General features: G+C 47.5%; 1 protein-coding gene across 1 annotated transcript; it reads right to left on the minus strand.

Annotated features, from left to right (window-relative positions):
* Nucleotides 1-36: 36 nt before the first annotated feature.
* Nucleotides 37-20443, minus strand: LOC120957394 (fatty acyl-CoA reductase wat). Its single transcript, XM_040379591.2, has 10 exons — nt 20111-20443; nt 18712-18983; nt 12799-12914; nt 12555-12677; nt 12170-12441; nt 11958-12067; nt 1866-2064; nt 1513-1764; nt 1086-1343; nt 37-1010 (listed from the first exon to the last, which is right to left on the minus strand). Exons 2-10 carry the CDS (start codon nt 18878-18880, stop codon nt 923-925), a joined length of 1587 nt encoding a protein of 528 aa, XP_040235525.2. The 5' UTR covers nt 18881-18983; nt 20111-20443; the 3' UTR covers nt 37-922.
* Between the last annotated feature and the right edge of the window lie 1752 nt (nt 20444-22195).

Here is a 22195-nt window from a genome sequence, read left to right on the forward strand (position 1 = left end):
AGGAAAGAGAGAGAGAGAGAGAGAGCAAAAACAAACTTTAATGTTTTGTACGCACTTTATTTGATTATTGGTAAAAGTCGCCTGCATTTCACATACTTGTACAAAGATTCGCTTACACACTAGCAAACCTTCAAACTCGGCCCATATTAATAACGGTCACTTATGTTCGGTACGATCTCGCACTACGCAATCCCGTCATTCCAATCCAATCACATATCCAAACGCTACTGCTACTACTTCTACTACTAAAATGGTAATAAAATAGAAAACTCAACCACAAACAACAACAAAAGCTACTGCAAACCCTTAGCGAACTGTGTGTATGGTGGTACATATCCTGTGTATGGTTCTATAAGCCATGCCTCGATGCAATATAGATAACGTTTGTGTATACCAAGCTGTAGTATGTAGCAGAAAGAAAACAAAACCAACTCTTATGTGAAAAAAAGGTAAAGCATATTCCCTTTCCCTGTTCTAGAGTATTAGTGGTGGATGAGTTCTACTTGATGGAAATTGATTGGTTCATGCCGGGGCCCGTGGACGTGCGATAAGAGTACTCGTATTCTCTGTACTACCACACCGTTTCTTACGTTTCTATGTCTGTCTTAACTTAATCTTAACTTCTACCGAAACTGCTTGAAATCGGTATGCGCGGCTCTCGCTTGAGTTGCGTTTCACGCAAGGTCCTGCTAAATGTACAACTTCAAATTGATGCATTGCAAATGCAGCATTCGCTCGTCCTTGTCCAGCTCGGTGTGTGCAACGCAACGCGGGGGTTGCAGCATAAATAGCATATCTGTCGCTTTGTCTTCCTTTAACTTTCCTTCTGGCGAAATACCTTACATTCTATGCAGGTAGTACATACACATACTATATATATAAAGCCAGCAAAACTGTACGGTTGAGCGATTGTGCCGCCCGCTTAGCTCATCATACCCCAAACGGACATGATCAGCTTGTAGAGCAGCAGCAGCACGACCACCTTCGTGGCCTGATGTACCCAGTAGAGGCTGGAAACAGAGCACAAAAAGCTCATTAGAATTGAAACCAGAAATATGTGTGTACGCCAAACCGTTTTCGCTTACCGATTCCAGCGCACCACTGCCTGCGGGACGGTTTCCATCGGATCGTTCAGCAGGTACCGGCGGATGCCGCAGAAGTACTGCTCCAGGAAGTAGTCCCAGTTGATCTGGCGCATGTCGAAGAAGAACAGCTTCTGGTCCGCGCTCGACAGCTTGCGCCACAGCCCGTTCATGTTGTCCATCTTGAACTCCCACTCGCGCATCGAGAAGTACTCGATCACGTCCATAAAGCGGTGAATCTTCTTGTAGCTTCGCAGCAGCCTGCAAAAGGTGTGGAGTTGATGAGTTCGTTTCGTAAGTTGTTCGCGCATCATTTGCATACACCTCGGAATATCTCTGGCAGTGGACCATTTGTCAGCGTTCCCTTTAAACCCTTTAGACACACACTCTCATCGCAGATATTCCCGCTCCTATGTCTCTTCACACGTACCTCGGTTTACGTCCAATCAGCACCGCTATGATGTCACAGACGACGGCGGGCGCATAGTGCAGGAAGATGATGGACAGATAGTGCAGCACAATGTTCGGGTTGCTCGCGTAGCACAGGTACCAGATCGCCTTCATCGTCGGGTACATCGAGCCAAACTTGATCGTGGTGTGCGTAAAGTCGCCCCAGGTGATGCAATTGTTCGGCTCGGTGCAGAAGTTGTAGATTGGAATTTCTGGATCGGGCAGGATCTCGCTGGAAAAAAGATGTAAAATTGAAAGTGATGTTGGAGTCCAGTTTTTTTAAGCGTTGATCAAGCAAAGCTTGGCTTGGATCTATCCGGCCGGACTACTTACGTTCGGAACCGCTCGGCAATGTCCCAGGCGGATGAGATGATACCGTTGACGCACAGATCGACCGGAACCATGTTGGCGACCTTGGTCGGGTCGGCCCGCAGCGTCCGCAGTACACCGGTTCCGGCGCCGGCAATCACCCCGGTCGGGCCGTAGAAGTTGTCGATCCATCCCGGCACCGGCTCCTGGTAGGTGGCAATGACTGTTGGCAGGGAGAAAAAGAAGAAGAAGAAGGAAAATCAATTTTCAATCGTTCATTTTTTATCTAGGTCGTCACACCCACACCCGATTGGGAAGAATTCCTCTTTCCAAAACTTTCGCCCAATTTCGCTTTCTCATGGCGTGCGCGTGCGAAGCTCGTGCGCATACGCCATAGTGTCGCTTGAAAGAATCGTGCCCGCCACCATTCTTCGGGGTGTGCGCGCGTGGTTCCAATCCAGTGGCACCAATTGTTTGGCTCGATCGACCCGGGACCGATTCGGGCACGTGCACGTTGCAGGCTTAACGTGGTGAGTTATGCCCGTCACGTGCTCGGGCAAGCTAATGAGCCAATATCAGTGCCTACTTTCCCTCTGCCCCTGAGCTGTTTGCTGGATTTTCAGGTGGGAGTGTGTGTGTGTGTGTGCTCACCCGCTACTACACACGGGGTCTCTTCCCGCGCGACCATGGCCATCATGGTGGGTCATATTATGCTTGATGCGCATCTAAAACCTTCAAATCGCTCGCTTGTGCACCCCGTTTTGCGGTTAAACTTGACATTTCGTCTGTGGTGCGAATTTCGCCCGATAACGACAGCTTCATATGCATAAAAACATATTCCATCCATCCTCGGCAGAAGCTGCTGGATGTTGGGTTCGGCTTCGGTGCCGTTCCGGTCCCGGTGGTAGACGGTTTTGCTCAAGGTTAACGCATGCGCTTAACTGTTGCCAAAAACCGGGGCGGACGGTTGACATTGGTGGAGGGAGTTGAGAATCGCACGGTGCAAAAAAATCGGCGACTGACTTGTGGAATGGAGGAACAAAATTTGCCTACTGAACCAGTTTTGCGATAGTAGGCGATGACGATACGGTTACCTTCACCATCATCCACCGGAGGCCGTCTACATCGCGGGTGGTAAAAGCAGTCCAAAACCATCCCTCACCACACAAAAAAAGGCCGTAACAAAAACACTGAAAACCGTTCTAACACGTTGGAGAACATTCCAAGTTCCGTTGCAGAATTTTCCAATTCATGGTTCCTTTCTTTTCTTTTTGCAGCGGAACCGCAAGAATGAACAAAATCCACACCAACAGCAGTTTCTCCGCTGTGTGTCATCACCGTCCCAATCGGACGTCCAATTCTGGACGAAGCGCGTAACGGCTCGAAGGGCAGCGTCGTGTCGTGCAGCATGGGCCTGACTCCCCAGCAAAGCATTGGCGGACGTCGTGTTGAAATGACCGGCTCGACCCATCGATACATACCAATTAGTTCGCGCTCGTACGGTGCCGAAATTGCGACACTTGCAAAACCCAGCCAAAGCAAAGCACACTGCGATGCGTCGCCGTACAGTGTCTGTGTGTATGGGGCCGTTTGGCCCCTTTTATGTGACGAGTCGGCAACGACCGTTCGGTGGGGCGTATGCATTGTTGTTTGCTGTCGCTTGGTGCACACAGGCCTCAGCTCTGCAACAGGCCGGGCGTTTGGGAAGGGAGTGACACGTTGGGAGCGATACCTGTGCGACCCAGCCTTTGGAGCAGCCCGGCGATGGATGCGTCACCATCCACACTGGCCGCCTATTATTGACACACGCAAAAGGGACGGCAAACGGTTGTGCAAAATCTGCCCAACGCTCCCTAGTGCAGCCAGCCCGGTTCACAGCTTGGTCGAGTGGGGACATCGATGGGGACATCGTGGGCAAACGACCTCACCGCGGTGTGTGTGTTGCACGCGCGTTCGTAATCACTTGACCGACCCGCGTGTGCTATCGCCGGCCGTCATCGCCATCACGCGTGAGTCCTTCGTGAAAATGGATGCACGGCTGCAGGGGGAGGGGTTTGGCATGTTTGCTTGCGATGTACGATGCTCATTTATCGCCCCGGTTTTCGGTACACACGCGCTGGTACAATATTGACTTTTTTCCGTTTTGCTCGGCAGACACCAATCGGGTCCAGCCGGTCGGTAGCGCGGACGCTCCCGAGGACAGAGCCGATCGAAGCCGTGAGGTTCGGTTGAAGGTGTTCTTCTCTCTTGACATGGATTTGGATGCTTGGATGAGTGGGCTGCTGTGTCGTAGAAACTAGCGCCGCTGGTTGCTGCTAATGGCATCCAACGGGCAGCCGAATCTTTCGAAGGTCGCTGGATTTGCGCTTGCGGTTTTAGGTTTTACGACTTACTTTCCTAATTCCGGTGACTTAGCGTGGGATCATTTGCCATATATTTTTTGTTTGTTTTACTACCAAAGCCACCCGAAATCAAATCTTTGATCAATAGAATGTTTGCAATAAATCGATTCCGTTAACAGCGCTACGGGATCAAGGTAGGTCGTCGTTATGTATCATGTGAGGAATTGGGTTAGTCGGCGGAGGACTTAACTGAATACTCTGCAGAAATGGTCCAATGCAACAGCTCAAAAACTTCACACCTGTGGGTTCAAGACAGTTCGTTCAAGACATCAAGCAGACACGGTGTGTCCTCGACTTCACTCTGCAGTGAAAACGGGAAGACTTTCGTTTGAACTTGACTTGAGTCACAGTTTGGCTACAGATCATGGTAGGTCATATCCTCTTGATGATGTTCGTCATCTATTGGCGACATTGTTAGATATTGGGACATTAACTTTTTGCATTATACTTAGATCCATGAGATGAGCTGTCATTAACATGCTTTTTGTAGGACTTTTCGATGTTTTTTGTTTGGTGGGTTTATTGTGTGTCATTAACTGGTTCACTCATAATGATACCCATACTCACCTACACGGGATGTTTTGGGATATTTTTGGGGCATTGAAAGGGAATACCAACGACACCGGTCTGGTATAAGTTGTCTAGTAGTTTCAGTTAGGTTAAATGTCTGGTCATATTGAGGCCACAAGATACTGAACCTTTTTTTTGTATACTGTACCCATTTTTAGGAACAGATACTATTGAAGAAATGTTCAGATTAAATATTATCCCAAAAATCAAAAAGGGTTTAAAAAGATCTGAACTCTCCTGTGCAACTCAACGTTTTTCCTGACGTAATTATTGTGCAGTTCAGAGAACTTACAGGATTTTCCAAGATACTTTCGAATGTGCACATCAAAATTCACCTCCTCCAAGATGTTTTTTCCAGTTCTTGTTCCAGTTCTTACACCTTATTTTCAACACATCACAAAGAACTGTCAAACTGAATACAGCTTGAGACGCGTTGAAAATCATGTGGAAGAACTGGAACATTATTGTGATGCAAATACAAAAAGTTGGAAAACCCTGTAATTTTTGCAAATCTTTCTCTGGACATTTATTCTTTTGGCGAGTTGAAACTGTCATGACTAAAAGGTTTAATCACCGTAGTGAATCGTCGAAAGGTATCCTGGCCCTTTGACCCTAGGGTTTAGGTTGTTGCTACTAATTGCATATCTTTTGGATCGATCTTGCGATGGTTTTATTACAAGAATATGATTGAATTCGTGAATATGATCTGATGGATTTAAATTCAGAAAGCAGTTAATGTTAAAGACATGTGTGGCTGAACTTTCGCGGCTTATATGAGTCTTTTAGACAAAATAATATGTAACATCTCCAAAATAGCCTGTGGTAGTTTATTGGATATTTTTTAAACATAAACCTCAATTTGCATAATTTCTTCAATAACTTCAGAGCTGCTACACTCACACTATCAGCTCAGGGTCGGGGTTTCACGTTTCGGTTAACACCTCCCCAGACATCAACAAACAAAAAAGTGCCAAATGTAACTGGAATACAATTAAGCAAAAGTGTGTGCAATCGCATCGCAATGGCCGGCGGTAATCAATCTCGAACCCACCAGCCCGGGCACAATGTGTCATTCGACTGTGAATGTGTGTGTGTGTGTGTGTGTGTGTGTGCAGTTCGGAACGCACTCAGAAGCAGCAGCACACTGCATAAACAGTGCGCCAACCGCTTTCGGTCGGTCGGACAACACCAGACAGGGACAGGTTGACGACGACAAGACGGGTACAGGCTACGGGTACCCGACCGAGTGATTGTATAATCAAACATATGCACCGGTCGTGGGACAAGTGCCGTGCGCACCATGATGCAAGCCAGACCCGGCCAGCAGATCGGTTTTGGTGATGGTGATATCAGTGACCCACGCGTCCGAAGCGTCCACCGGGCTGGCACGCTGGCAAATGCTGTAATTTTTGGCCAAACTCTATGCGTGTGTGTGTGTGTATTTGCGCGTTATTACGGTGATTGGTCGGCTTGAGCAACTACGGGACATAATCTCGATCGTGCCCGGGTAATCACTACCGGTTTATGGGCTGAATTATGCGCTAGAAACGAGTGTGAGCGATCTGCATTGAACGGCAGCGGTGATCATTGGCAGGTTGGTTTGATGTTTGCAGTTATTACAATATCAAAAGCCATTTAACCATCAAACACCAAACCCACCAAGTAACGAGTTTGAGAGCTTAAACAACCCGACTAAGGTTGACACTGTTTGCGGAAGCGAACAATCGACACCGTTTTCACCAAAGGTGACGATCAACATGGTGGCGGCGATCGCGTCATGTTTGAAAAGCTTCGGCCAGTCGTCGCACCTTAATTTGCTAAATCGCCATTGCTGTTTGACGTTGTTTTAGGACACTTTCCGTTAATATCCGGGTGTCCGGCTGTTATTTGTTTCACGTTTTGCGGAGGGAAAATATTTGCGACACCGTCCGGTACGTACCCCGCGCACGGTCGGTCTGTCTGGAGTTCACACTTCCGTCAACATAAAGTTCTAGCGGCGGTGCCCGGCAAGAAAGCAAGCAAGCAAAGCAACAAAAAGTAATCCCTTTTTCATGGTTGTTTGGAGGAAATTAATTGCTGCTCGAATGACGTCAGGGAAGCAAAACAGTGTCGCAAACAAGTGAAGCAGTTTAGTTCCTGGTAACCTAGAAACAATTCTACCGACATGAGGGCAGTATTCAAATGAAGCCTCATCTCTGCGCCACGAGGCACGTTTTGCTCGATAGGGCTTTTATAGGGCTGCTGCATGTTGCCGGCGCTTGATTTAATTCTTCAAAGTCACGCCGGATTAAGTAGCTAATCGAGCATGGCAAAGTCACGGTCGTGCTGGGGCTTCTGTTCCTCACTTTGTTGAACAATAACAGATCAGTACAAACGCTCCGTTTTATACCATTTTCTCACCCTGCTCCTTTGCATGAGGGCGGTTCCGTCATGCGTGACAATAGCAGTAAACGAACCTACCCAATACTACTAATCATCGTGCTGTGGGGAGGTGCTATTTTTGCGACTGGTGGTAATTAATTGCCATCGTTTAACTAGTGCGATGAGCGATATATGGGGGTGGGGGGTTATATATTTTTTGTTGTTGTACACCCAACTCTTCAATCCCAAACACTTGATTTGCCCGAGGCGCTTGGATTTGCGGTTTTTTTCCTTCTTCTCTTAGATGACCGAAGCAGCAAAAAGCAAACAACAACAAAAAAAGCCTCCAAACGGTGGTAAACATTTATGAATGAAACTGTCGTTCGGTTGGGAGCGATTGAGGGACGAGGGGAGGATTTGGTGTGTTTGTAGCGTACGCTGGGTGAAGTGGTTGATTACTGTGGTGAGGCTTGTTGTTGTTGTAGCCAACGGGGTATGGGAACCAAAGTCTTAGGAGGCGGTTTTTACATCGTTTTGCTATTTTTTTTGTTTTTGTTTGGAAGATAGCTTTGAATGTCTTCATTAAAGCATGTCATGACACCTTTAGCGTGTCTGTTCTCTTTTTATATACAAAAGCTTGCGTGAGTGGGGATGATTATGATTTTGTTTACATTCTGGCGGGCAAGTTTTTTTTTGGAAAGATCATTCACCTGCGCTTCAAATTAAAGGTACTCCTTCAGATTTGTAATTATGTTGTTTATCTAACGAAGCTGGATTATCGTCTTGTTTTTAAATTTGACATGTGACCAAATTTGTCTACTTGAATCCATACATTGCGATCATTTCTTCCTGCTGAATTGTTGTGTTTTTTTTAACTTTTCACTTAAAATTGTGCTTAAATATTGGATGTTATGTTTTTAGAAATACAGTATTTTCTTGAGTTACGCGGGTTCTTGAAGCTACTGGGAGCAAATTGGAGTTTGTTGGAGCCAAGTGTTCTGATTTGATGAATAATTTGCCCTATCTCAAATCATTTGTCTACCAATCTCTACAATATTATCCGTATATGATATGCATTCACGAGAATCGTGATATTCAGCTTCAGCGCATATTCGTTGAAGTAGTCGTCACATTAATCTTATAACTCGAGAACCGATAGGACGCAACATTGCATCAGTAGTTGAGCTATCGCACAAGATGATGTGTGTGATTGTTCCCATGTTTCTTTGTGTTTAAAGCCGGGATATCATCAAATATGGATTAAAATTTCAATTATTGAAGATTGGGATTTAACAATTTCCTTTTTGTTTTCAACCCAATTAGCATCAAAAAGAAGGCTTCTTGTACACAAATCCGATCTATAGTGGTTTCCACAAATTCTGCACCTTCTTCTTCTCCTTCTTCTTCTTCTCCTCCATCTTCTTCTTATTCTTCTTCTTCTTCTTCTTCTTCTTCTTCCTTTTCTTCTTTTTCTTCCTTTTCTTCTTCTTCTTCTTCTTCTTCTTCTTCTTCTTCTTCTTCTTCTTCTTCTTCTTCTTCTTCTTCTTCTTCTTCTTCTTCTTCTTCTTCTTCTGCTTCTTCTTCTTCTTCTTCTTATTCTTATTCTTTGACAAAATCAAATTGTAGTCGGTCAAGGCCTGCCAAAAACCATTCATAAGCTACGCTATCTGTGTAAACCTGGTGGGTTCCTCATCCGGTTCCTCAAAAAAAACTGGTTTGTGAGAAAAACTTGTTATTTCGGGAGTAGAAATGTTTAGGGAACGATTTTTATGTAAATCATTCCCACACTAGTTGCGCCCGGATGATGACCACACTCTTTTGGGGCTAATGCTTCGTGATCTGTCGGTTAGTTATGAAGTTAGTTGTTTTTTTTTTTGTTATCAGTAAGCTTTTGCTAAGGCTCAAAAGGTAGTACTAATTCCTTCATACTAGCGCTACATAAACGGATGTTTATTTAGCTGGCAAAGAAAGCAATGCAGAAAGTCAGGTTGACCATGATGATGGACGAAAATGTAAACGTTTGCTGCTGCTTGGAGTCGATGATGTCCATGATGATGGTCGAAAATGTAAACGTTTGCTGCTGCTTTGAGTCTAGCTTGTAGCAGGATTCCTCTGCTCAGTTTAATCACTCTTCGTAACTCGACGAATCAAACCATCATTTTTATGCGCATAAATGACCAACATATTGACGCAACCGGTTCGAAACGGAACCAATCAACACTCAATGCATTTCAAACTACTAATCAAAACGTATGCAAAGCAGCCACCGCCATTTAATGCCTTTATTTGTTGTACACACCAAAAAAAAAAAAAAAATAACATCCCTCGCAGAAGATATGCTTTACAAGGATAGCAGTTATGCTCTCGGCTCAGCCCAATGCTCATCGCGGACCGTGACCTTTCCCATAAAAATGGAGAGCCAGCCGCTGCGCCGAATACAGGCCGTCCTTGAGCAAACCCGATCATCGGATCATCGGGTGGCGTAAATTGACGGTCAATTTAATCGTTAGCATCTGCCGCGCAGAGCACCGCGTTTGCTGTCCCGCAAACTAGGTAGTGGGAAGGGGGTAGCAACCGTTCGATCAGGGACGTTCGATTGCAATTTGAAGAAATGCGCGTTACCGCTGACAGACTAATTGTTCGCTGCAAGGAGCGCCATTCTCAAGGAAAGCTCAAGTGTTAGGATAATTGTGGCTTCGCGCGTACACGCCTATAATGATTGGGGAGGGGAGGTAGGGTCATGGAGTGTCAGCGTTAGAGATCTAACCTTGGTATGATAGAGCACGCACACTGCGGTGGGCTCTGAAAAAAAAAACAAAAAAGTCGACGCGGAAGACCGTCTAACGCGTTGGACAAACAGTCATAAATCATCGCTGCGCGGATATGGCGGCGGCGGCGGCAGCTGCGACAATTAGGACGGCAACTCCCCGCCCCCTGGGTCGCTGGTAAGGCCAGATGTAATAACCAGTACCTCAAACACATGATACGCAGGGTAAATCCCGCACCGACACAAAAGTGCACTAAACAACTTCCTCCGAAAAAGTCACCCCCAAAAATACGTAACGCGCGTCAAATTATCGATCCTTCACTAAACGCCAAAGTCTGTATGGTTTCCGCCACTGCCCCAGGGGCAGAGGTAACCCAGCAGCATCAACAAACGGCTGCGCTGAAGATGTGGTTGCATCATACGCACCGGGAGGAAAAACAGGCTCTCTTCGGAGGAGGCCGCGTTTGTGCGTTTTTTTTTTTGGGGACACGTTCACCCCGACCATTCCCGCGCCCGTTTTCAATGTCAATGGCAGGCGGGCAGCAGGTAACGGCGCAACGAAAACAACGTTCAGGTTTCGGATGTGGCCACTGCCACAAGCTTTTTTTTTGTATGGAGAGGCGTTGTGGCTTGTACGCGTCTACGTGATCTCTAACGGCAGAGATGGTGAAAGATGCTGAACGCGAGAGGAGGATGATGATGATGATGATTGTTGCTTGTTTGAATTGTAAGTACCATCGACCGTCAAGGTTGATCGAGGCCTGTGCGTCTGTGTGCTTACTAGAACGTCACGTGTTTTCGCGTTTGGCCGCCTATTGTGTGCTGTAGCCTTCAAGACAACTTAACAGCAGCACTTGAAGGTTTGAAAGTGCTGCACAGCTCAAACCCGGTGAGTCACTTGGCGGGATATGATCGTATGATCGTAGGATTGCAGGCTCTGCAGGGATATTATTAAATGCAAACACTGCTGCGGTGGCCCTTCCCAGATTTTTGCATTCCATCCCGGCCCGCGTACACGTGCAGTTAAGAACAATTCGCCAGAACGCACGCACGCTAATTCTATTCTTGCGCGTTGTTGTTAATTTTCACACCACGTGCTTTTAGGGATCGGACAAACCCTGCAACGTACTACCCCCAGACAGTCTAATGCAGCAGGTGTAAGATTTGCTAATTTCAGTATCAAGACACGATCACCATTATCGGAGAGTGGAGTAACATAACTGACCAACTCTACGGCAGGAGAAAGTGGCTTAGTTATGCAACGCACATTCCTGCACAAGAACCTGTCCCCCCAGAAGGACGCCCTGTCTTCGTTTGCGCCACATCCGTTAGAATCATTATCGGCAACTCCCACCGTGTCAATGTGTCGAAATGTGTCCGCTCTAGCCTCGCCCGAACCATGCATAATGGCGCAACGCAGCAGAAGCCAACCAGTTCGATTGGCGATTAATACCCAGGCGCTCGCGCTTTGCCAAACGGACGGCGGCGGTGGCGGCAACAAAGTCGCGTCTCCTTCGCGTCCGCGGCGACTGGTTTTGCATGCCAATTTCGCCGGCCTTTCTGTGCTCGCGCGACCTTTGGCAATGCGCAAAGACACACAATCGCTGGTGCTGTCCGTGGGCATGAGCATCGAGTGACCATCGGTCGTCGACACGAAGGACACACCTGCTGGTGCGCATTTAGAGTGTGGGGGGGTCGATCGTTGCTGCTGCTGGTGCAAGTGCAGCTGCTAGATTAATCTACGCATGATGGCGAAACGACGAACCCCAAGACACGACGAGCAGCGCGAGCAGAACGCGGATATTCGAACAGGGCTGTTGTCTGTTAAGGGAGTAGTTGTTTGTTGAAGTGTTTACAATCAACATAGGTGTGTGGCTGCAATCTCACCGATGTCACCGATTGCAAACATATTGGCGCGTAATGATGATTGTGTGATAAAGGTGTACGTCATTTGGGCGATTGTGCAAAATTTCCGCTGCTGCGTGTGCAATCAAACAAACAAGCAAAACAACTTACCAATCCCGGGCCGAAACATTCCGACCGGCATGCCGCGGCTGTTTTTGCGCACCACATCCTCGGCGATCGCCTTCGTGAACGTGTACGTGTTGGGCCATTTGTCGAGCAGTCTGTGCATATGGGGCAAGGGGGAGGAAAGAATAACGATGGGTAAAGGCGTATTAGGACAGCTGGGAGAAAACAGATCCCGATTGCGTCACGGAGCTACTTACACCGGGGTGATCTTTTCGATCATGCCATCGGTGACGCAGTCGGTCAGGTGGATCATCTTTTCCGACTCGAGCGGCGGCTCGTAGAACCGCTCGTCGACCACACTCTGCGGGCACTGGGTGTAGGCGGTCGAGACGTAGATGACCGACTTCAGGTGCTTCATGTCGTGGCAGAGGTCCAGCACGTCCCGGCACGCCTTCACGTTGATCTGCATGGCCGTCTTCATCTTCTCATCGAATCGCACCGTGGCGGCTAGATGAAACACAATGTTGACCTGTTTTTGGGGGGGGGGGGGGGGGGGGGGAGAGGGAGTAGGAGAAAATAAGAAAGAACGTCACATAAGTTTGTGTCTTCCCCGTGTTAGCACACTGTGGACCGAACACATACATTCTCCGTCAGCACTTCACGATCGGACGAACTGATGCCCAGGCCCGGCTGCATGCAGTCGCCCGCGACGGCGCGAATTTTGTGATCGTACTTCGGACAGGCTTGCTTCATTTTGTCAAACATCTGCGAAATGGGGAGGAAAGTAGGCGACGAACCCCGTAGGCGATTAATTGTGGAGGGTTTTCTTTTTTGTATTTTTTTTTGTATTTATTTAGGGTTGCGGAGATGCATCGCGCCTACTTACAGCATCGTCGAAGATTTCTTCCACCCGCGAAAAGATGTCTTTGCCGCGCTTGCTTCGCACCAGCAGAAAGATGTTCTCGATCCCGGGGCAGCTGGTCAGCAGTTTGTAGATGAGTGCTGGAGATTGATGGGCGATAAGGAGAGAGAAATATATTAGTCTCTTCAGCAGTCTTTAGTTTGTTGGAAATGGAAAATGCTTTCTTTTTTTGCATAGCTGCATGTTTCATGCAGATCAGCTACCACGAAACATGGGTAAAAGTAGATAATCGCAGCTTCTTCATCTCCAAAACGTACGGCGAGAAGAAAGGCCAGCTTTGAAAGGCGATAAATTAGCTTCTTGGTGTGAAACTCGCCTATTTTTTATTTCGAATTCGTCGTGTTTTAAAAAGCTTTACAAGCGGAGGACATCTTTTTTTTTGTTTTGGAAGCACCTCAAAAACCGGCACCGGATGCTGTCCAAGTCGGATGATGCCTGTCCGTGCTTCCTGTTGCTAAGGGACACCGGAATATATTGTGAAATAGGTGGAAGACCGAGGGATAGAAAGAGAGAAAAGGAGACATCAAACCATCATCTCCCCCAAAACAAGAAACAGGTTTCGTCACGCACTCTTGGGAGTGCGATCGCTAGTCGCAGCCATGTTTCACGGCGAGGATGATACCTTATAGAAACGGGTTGAAGATTTCGGGTCGCATCGGGAGAATCGGGAAACATACGCTTTTTTTTTGTTCGCAAGGAAGCGATAACAACGCTATACGGGTCGAACGTCAGACGGTAAGGAGCCGAACGTTTGTCGAACCAAAACCCAGCACGAATGCCGTTCCCCGCTTGACCCTGAACTAGGCACAGTTGGGGAAGGATCTAGCAAAAGCTTCCCAAAATCATGGTCATCCGTATCCGAATCCCGCCACCGAGGGAGGCCACGTGCAGGTGTTTGGGAAGACTTTTGTGGACTTTTTTGGTTTTTCAACCCCCCCCCCCCCGGTGGAGGTGTGCTCTCCGAGCACCGAGCACCGATTGGCATATCATTATAAGCTTTCTGCTCGGGATCGTGCGGCTAGACGCGTCTGCCCACCCGCCGAGAGATGCGTCCCCTTTCTTTCGGGTTTGGCAAGTTTGGCATTCTTTGTTTTTTTTTCTTCTTCTCATTTGAATAACTGGTTTGCTTTTTAAACAGCGGATTTATTTGGCTAGTTAATATTGTATAGTTTCTCGCTTGCCCGTTTCTTGCTGACACCAGCTTTTCTGCAAACAAAAGTATCATGTGTTACACACAAAGCGCGAACCAGCCGGAACTATGCTGGGGACACTGGCATCTAGGGGAGCAGAACATATGTGCCTTTTGCCGTAGGTGCAGATCATCCGATAAAATGCCCACGTGTGTGCCCCAAGCGCTTTTGTTTTGCCGTTTCTTTGCTGCTGCTGCTTCTGGGGGAGCTTTATATGATTCACGACCCGCAGCACCAGTCCGCTGAGTTGAGGTTGATTCTACTAGTTTGTTTTTTTTTTCGGAGAAAAGTCTCAATCTTTGGATGTAAATCCCTTTGCGATCATTTACCATCGGGTTGGCAATAAAACCAATCAACAGAAGAGAACAAGCTAGAAGTAGGGTGTAGTATAATGAGCTACATCTTTACATGATGGCTCGGATCGGATGCAAAGAGAAAAGAGCAAAGCGGGTTGTTAACCTAAGCTTAGGATGCGAAATACCGCATGAGGGCTCTATGCTATTGAAGGGCATTAATCTTTCTCCCTTTACTATCCTGTCTGTGAAACGCTACTAAACGGATTCCAACACCACTTCTTTCGCTTGACGTGCATGGTCGTGCCAATTGGAACGTGGAAAGGGCTTTTGGAAAGGCAATTATCTAATAAATGGGGGGCCACCCCGTAATCGCCCTTTTGCGACAATAAAATTGATCCTCTCCGATCGGTGCCGCGATCAGTTTGGTGGGACGAAAAGAGGGAGAGTAGGTTCACTTTTGCGGTAAAGATATTTTGTGGGTGATAAAAAGAGGATTGGAAACTGAAAAAAGAGTTACCAATAATGAAGGGTTCGTTTTCGTGCCCTGCATTGAAGTCTTTCGTATATGAGTACACGTGTACTTTGTTGTACGCGGGCGCTACAACACTGTTTTGTTCAGCGTGTGTGCATGTGTGAAAGTGCCGCCAAAAATGGGTATGTGTAGTGTAGTGTGGCTCCTTTTCGCCTCCTCACCCATACATGCACACACACGGCATCTGTGTGTCGCCAATCTTCCGTGCGGTTGCAGCATGCTGCCATCCTACCGTAACCATGGTGCAAATTATGTAACCTGATACCCGTAGGTAGTAGTAGCAGCAGCCAGTCCCTCGGTCTACTTGGATGAACTTTACTCATTTGCGGTGAAAGCTCGGGTGCAGCTCGGGTCCCCCCTTTCAAAACATACTCCGGCTCTGGACGGGTCCCAAGCCGCTCCGGTGCTGGTGCAGAATAAACAGCTGATTGGTGGTGTGGTGAGTGTTTGGTGAAGCTTTGAAATCAGTTTGCAATCGCCCCGTACCGCCTAGAGAAGCGAGTAAGCCCGTGCCGTGGCAATTCTTGAACCGAGTGGCAGGGACGGTGGCTCAATTCAATCGGTGCGGTCAATTGGCTGTGCAGATCGTGCCACTGTGCGAAAACCAGAAATGAAAACCGGGCTGTTCGGGGAGTTTTTTTTTTCGTTATACAAATTTCCACACCCTTTTTCGGTTTTCGTTCCAGGTTTTGAAGTCGACATGCTGCACTCGCTGCACGCTGCACGGGACGGGAACGCTGAAACACTACAGGACACTGCTGAGCGTAGCGAGAGCTGCACGGTATGTTTCGTTGGAATTTATATGCATATTAACGTTCGCTAACGTATGTATACGTATGTATCGCTTGTGGCCAGTACGCCTCCGTTCGTGTCCGTTAGTACAGCTGAGGACAAAGTTGGTACGGTATGTTGCGACATAAGCATCTTAGGCCCATGAGTACTCGATCAGCGCCGAGGAAAAGCTGTCAATTCGTACTGAGTTATTTTGTCAATTTATTCCGTTTAATCCGTCTGAACACGTCTGACGTCATAATAGGAAAAAAAACGACAAATTGTTTAACATACTAATCAACAGAACAAAACGTCTTTCGTATGGCTACAAGAGCAAAGGAACTTCTTGGTTGTTGCGGTTTTTGTTTTGCATAACAATATGCTAAACGGTACCACTCAGCTGTTGCTGTCCCACTCTCAATGCAGCCAATTAGAGCTCATTCACAAGAACATCGGGCGACTGGTAGGAGCACGCACACACACACGTACACGTAACCCGTTGGTGCCAGCATGGCTGCCAAGCACACCGAAGGAAGACAGAAGAATGGGAAGAACGATGGACGTACAACGTGCAGCTGGACACACAAAAAAGCAACGATCAGAATCGAAATCACGCGCCAACGACCATCTGCGTGCGTAAAGTCTAGTGCGAATTATATTATTGACCAACGCGACCGGCCGCCCGAACGTCATCGTTCTCAAGGCGTAGGATTTGCATAAACTCCACCTGTGTTTGCTGTCGTCATTAGGTTTATCGATCGGCGGGGGAAATTTTTGGGGAATATTTTGGAGCTCGGTGGCCAGAAAAAACCCAATTTATGAGTGTATCGTTTGGCGTACAGGGAAATACCAATTTGGTGGATGAAAGATTGGTGCAAACCGCGTGTTCTTTTCCCCTGTTTGATTTCCCCGGTTGAATTGATGGTGGTGAAACAAATTGAAGGTGATTTTCGGGTATAAATGCCTCCCAAAAATTGAATTCTTCTTGAACATTCTGTACAACGGCTACTACCACAAGCAAACGTCGTTATGACGTCTATACGTGAGGGGACAAAGTCTGTAAGACGTCTGAAACACAGATTTGTTCGCTCACCTCACCTCAAGATTTAACAAATTGCTGACAATTTGCTTGATCGGTTTTGCGTTCCAGCGTTAACTGTACCTTTTATGGGATGATTCATTTATCTTGGTGTGTCTGTTGACGAAAGCGTATTGGATAAGGGCGTCACGTGGCGTATGACTGCCAACGAGCATAAATAGCTTATAGATACTTATAGCTGCCCATTACTGCTGTAAACACGCGGTTAATGATCAATAGCCCTGTACTGCGTTTTTTCGTGTGCAACGATACCACACACACATACTACTATCACTGGGTTGGTGAAAGGTAGTTGGACACACAGAAAAAAAAGCAAACACCCAAATCACCCAAAGCATCTGCGCGCCAGCCTTACCAATTGGCTGAAGTAGCAGCATTGTAAGGAAAGTGATAGTTGTACCATTTCCTCTACGCGCGCGCGCACACCCTGTATTTGTCGAAAATTCTGTTTGTCGGTCAAGGTGAAGATGAAGCAAAAATCATACCGACGCGCAAAGGTAAACATGCACCGCGTGGGGCGGTATTTTGCGTTTTACATAACATTGTACGCGCACAAGCCGTTCCAGTGGGTCAGGATCATGGGGAGAGCAAGAGTGAGCGTTGTGGGAGAGAGATTTGGTTTGAGGAAGGGTTTTCTGGATACATTGGCATGTAATAATGACCGATAAGAGGGTTCAAGTAAGCTTTTTGAAACGACTCGTTTGTTGAATGGTCGCAAGTTTTAGGCTGCAGTAGGCACAGCAAATGCAGTACGATACGATTTACGATTTCGATGATGATCTGTCGTCGATCGTATGACTGGAGCGGTCTAGTCATCTTCCAAAAACAAATATTGAACCTCATAAACAGCTACAAAAAACCTCTCATCGAGTTCGTCGCTTGTTCCCAGAGTCAAACCATTACAGTCGATGTGCCGGTAGGGGGATGGGAAATGGGAAAACACGGTGAAATGTAAACAAAATTCACACGTTCACTGTGAACGGGTGGTGCGCGAACGAACGGTAGATTTAAAGGTTGGACGATTTAAGAGAGACGACAATACTCGGGACGCCATTATTTTTGGCGAAATTGTACAGCAAAAAAAAGGAAAAAAAGACACAGACGGAAAGAGAGAAAGGGTAAAACATTTCAAGGACTGTTTAGCTGCAAGTCGTCGATGGTGAGTTTTATGCGTAATTTAACGTGCTAGTGCAATTGAACGATCAATGCGCCGAGCCGTGCCGTGCCGAGTGTGAGTGTTATATTGCTCACGTATGTGGGTGAAAGGTGGAGCGCGGAGGATCGCTCCGCTGGCCGCTTTGGCCAAGGGTCACCGATTACGTCGTGTGACCGTCGTGCATTCTTGCCCTGCACATGCGTAATGCAACGGTTTGGCTAGATAAAACAAAAATCGCAACTAAATCGCCTCCGGGAGGTCCAATTCGGAGGGTTCGTTTTGTAGTTTTCCCACCCGCACGAAACGGAAAGCCCACCCGAACGGGCAAAAGAATAAATAAAAGCAAACGCCCTTAGGGCGACGTTTACAACACCAAACACAAGCACACACACACACACACACACACACACACACACTCTCGTATGGTGTAATGCAGCGGTGTGTTAAGTAAACATCTATATTAAATATGACGCCCGGCCGAACGGAAACCCGCGGTAATGTTTTTGTACACTGCTTCTTCCTCCGCTTCTGCTTCATGTGCGCACTAGGTTAGGTTGCGCAGATTGTCAATTACAAAGTCGGCCACCTCAATGAGGTCAGCCGGAACATAACAGGGCTGCATAACAAAAGGTACGCGCGCAGCCGTTGGATTGGGTTCACGCGCTTTCTCGCGCGCGCGCTTGACGAAACACTAAACGAGCATCCTTTAAGTGGTGCCTTTGCGCAATTGCATTAAAATGTTTGCCGATCGGCAATACGATTTGGGCAAGGATGGCGTAGTGCGCCCTTTAATGCGCGAAATAAAGTTGAGCGCAAAAAGCTCGTATACTCACTCTTGCCGAGAAATCCGGTTCCGCCCGTAATGAAGACGTTACATTTGTCGTAAAACTGCTGGATGGCGGTAAGCTGCTCGTCGATCTTGCCGGTCGTCATCGGGGTCGGCTGGTCCGGTTGGCCACCGGTCTGTGGCAGCGGCTCGTCGTCGTACATGGAAACCGTCATCGTCACGCTGTCACACTGTCACACTGTCACACTCAACACACACACAGCTCACTTGCAACACTTGGGTTTAGCGGTTGTTCTTCTTTTTGGTAAACTGCACTGTCTGTTGTGATGGGGGAGAAAAAACAGTCACAGAGTTTAGATGTTTTATCTGTTAAGTTTAAAAAGAGTGATTGCCTTAAATAAATATTATGATATTGATCCGAGAAAAAGGGCAAAAAGCGTCCAGACCATCGTGAAGTCTGCGCTGGAAATCTAACTATCACATCTAACTATCACGTGGACACTCTAATCTTTTGCATCTAGCGAGCGGTATGTTGTTTTTACATAACAGCAACATTTTGCACGGCATCTGTACCGTGTCCATTGCTATTGCTCAACAGCCTTAAGAAGACGACGAGTCGAAACAAGTCCTTCTGGGAAGGAATAATTTCATACCCCTTGGTTCTGGTTGTTGCGGATACTTTCCGCACCCAAACCAGCTTGAAATCTATTTTTCTTTTCTTTTTAATTAAAGCTCTTCGGAGGTGGAGAATGATTATCGCTTCACGTGTGGAACCTGGCCCCACAATCAACTACTGTGTCGCGTGTGTAACTTTGCCTCTGTGGCGGAAGCAGTTGATCGTTACAAGTGGACTCGTGCAAGGGAGGGCTGTGGATTATGACACCGTGTCTCGACGATTATGATTGGCCATTAAGGCTTTGTATGAAGGGTGAACTATTGGCTGCCCTGTAGGGAGACAATAATTATCGAACGTATCAATTATAGGATATGATCTGCCTAGGGTCGACAAGATTGAAATTATCTTCTCACTTCCTTGTTTGTTGCGAGCTGAGCTGTTTAATAGAGGGAAAAGGCGTTTAAATTAAATCCCTAAAATGCTAGATTTTCACAACAGTTTTTAGTGGCTTTAAATTTGACTTTTGGCTTGAAAATTTTGAAAATATTTATTCCACACACAAACTAAGAGACACTTGAAATGCTATCATCGCTTATTCCAGTAACCAATTCAGCTGTTTTCTTTTCGCTTTCCAAAACCCAAATATGTCCATCGTCCTATTATGCACGCGCCACCGTAATCACCGTAATGCACTATTCACTGTCCCAATCGATTTCCTGTCACGTAAAACTTGACACAACCAAATTTGATCTTCCCCATCCCCAGACTGTTGCACATGCTGGACAGAACGTTTTCACCGCGTTCTGCACCGTCGTCGTCGTCCACCTACCATCCAACAGGGACACTGCTGTGACTGCTGATCCTCTATCGGTGACGATCGGCTAAAGACTGAAACGGCGACTACAGTCAGCCGGACGGCACTGCTGCCACACTGGACCCGGACCGGCTATAGAGTGGGTCCGCACAGCGGCAAAGAAAGCGCGAGCGAGAGCGAATGGAGCAACGCGAGAGCGGGAGAGAGCGTACGCGCGTACTGAAGTGCCTCCGAAATCGATCGGATGCGGACTTTTCGGCTGCGGGGTTCGTCACCTGGAACCGCGTGCGAATCTTTGCGTTGCGACCGTTGCGGCCGCTGGTCAATCAAATACTGTGTCGATCGCACGATCGGGGTGCTCGATTCCCGCAAACGTCGCGCGACATGGTGGTTGGGGGGTCGTTTTTTTTGGACACTTCCCTTCCTCGATCAACACCGCACCCAGTACCGTCTCTGGTGTGTGGTTGTGTGTGTGTGTGTGTGTGTGTGATTTTTTTGCTGTTGTTGGCGTCGTTAACGGCAGGATCGCGGTCATCTTTTGTCGACTGTCGTGGCTATTGTTGTGGTGTGGCTGTATGGCTGTGGGAGAGGGAAAAGGGGTTGTGAAAGTGGGTAGCAGAAGTTCGGTACTGTACTTAAAGCACTGCAGAAAGAGTGAGAGACAGGTCGCAGCAGCTGTAGTGGAGTAGTGCTGCATTTCGTTTGGCGGTGGGCGAACTGCGTACTGAGCTGGTTGGAGCTTTTGCCAGCCCCCGTGCAGGATCGGACGATCGGTTCATCTTTAATGGATGAATTTTGGCTGGCGAGAGGAGTCGCTCAGTGTGGGTGTGTTTGTGCGTATCAACCAGAAACATATGTTGCTTGCAACAGCCGAAAAAAGCATTGATGCTGATCGTCTACGTCTACGCATCGCTGGTGGGCAAAATGGACGAGGAGTCGCGGGAAGGGATGGTTAAAGAAAATGAATTTTTAAACAGATAAAAGTTACAAACGTTTGCTTTTCACTTTCGTTTCGGTGGTTGTTTTCTTTTCCTTTCCCAGCCGCTGGTTGAGATTGCTAACGGTTAGATTGCGTCGCTTTGGAGACGAAAGCGACATTTAAGCGACGAACCCTCTCTGCCCCTTCGATCGCAGCGGCGCGCTGGCGCTTGTTAGCAGAATCGTTGGAGTGGTTTGTTTTTCCCTCCTACACCCGCGTGTTGTGTAGGTTTGTGTGTTGGGGCTTTTCCCCATGATTGGCGTTTGCAAGTTAAGCTAGCCTCAGAGAAGCAGCAAAGAAGGAACGGCGTGTGTGACATCTCGCGCGAGACTTCTCGAGGACGGAATTGGGTCAATATTTGCACGTTACCGCGAGTAGGGACACACGAGTAGCTCACTAACGCACATCGCTGTCTATTTATCGTGAGCGGTACAGTACGGGGACCACCAGAGAGTGAGTGAAAGAGAAAGAGCCACACAGCATAAATGGTGCGGCCAAACATGACACCGGGTACGATGGGCGAACAGGTACAGGTGGGCATTGCAGAGAGTGTAAGTGAATTGGTAAGTGTCGATGGGTGTACGGATATTATGCTGAATGCTGTTGAAGCACGCGCGGATCCTAAGCAAACTGCTTGAAGAGAGGTTGTTGGCGGGTTGATGATCGCCAGCACGGTTGCTGCAATGGCTCTTTAAATGCTGATCGTCGCAATTGGATGGCGATAGAGGGGTAGCGAAGACGGCAGGGCAAGCCCCGATGACGAGGATCACTATCTCTCTGTCTTCGGTCGTTTGGTCCCGTTGGTCTCCGTCGACGGAATCGAATCGACCGTCTCACCGGCTCTCTTGTGGAGCACTTGCGAGCCCCGCACGTGCATTATATAATGGGTTTGTGCTAATGCGCGAACTGGAATCACTTGCCGAAGATGATGCTCAACCTATGTACATCGGTATGTTTGTGTGGCTTGTGCCCACGTGTGTGTGTGTGTGCTCACGGTTGTGAAGAAAACTCGTTTTTCATGCCGATCGCCAGGGGAGTTGCTGCGCAAGTAAAGCAAGATCGCTCAGAATCATTAATCTGTTGTGCTGTGTGGCTGTAGCTGTGAGCAGTGAGACTTCCGC

Source organism: Anopheles coluzzii, chromosome 3, assembly GCF_943734685.1.
Source record: "Anopheles coluzzii chromosome 3, AcolN3, whole genome shotgun sequence".
NCBI classification, from domain to species: domain Eukaryota; kingdom Metazoa; phylum Arthropoda; class Insecta; order Diptera; family Culicidae; genus Anopheles; species Anopheles coluzzii.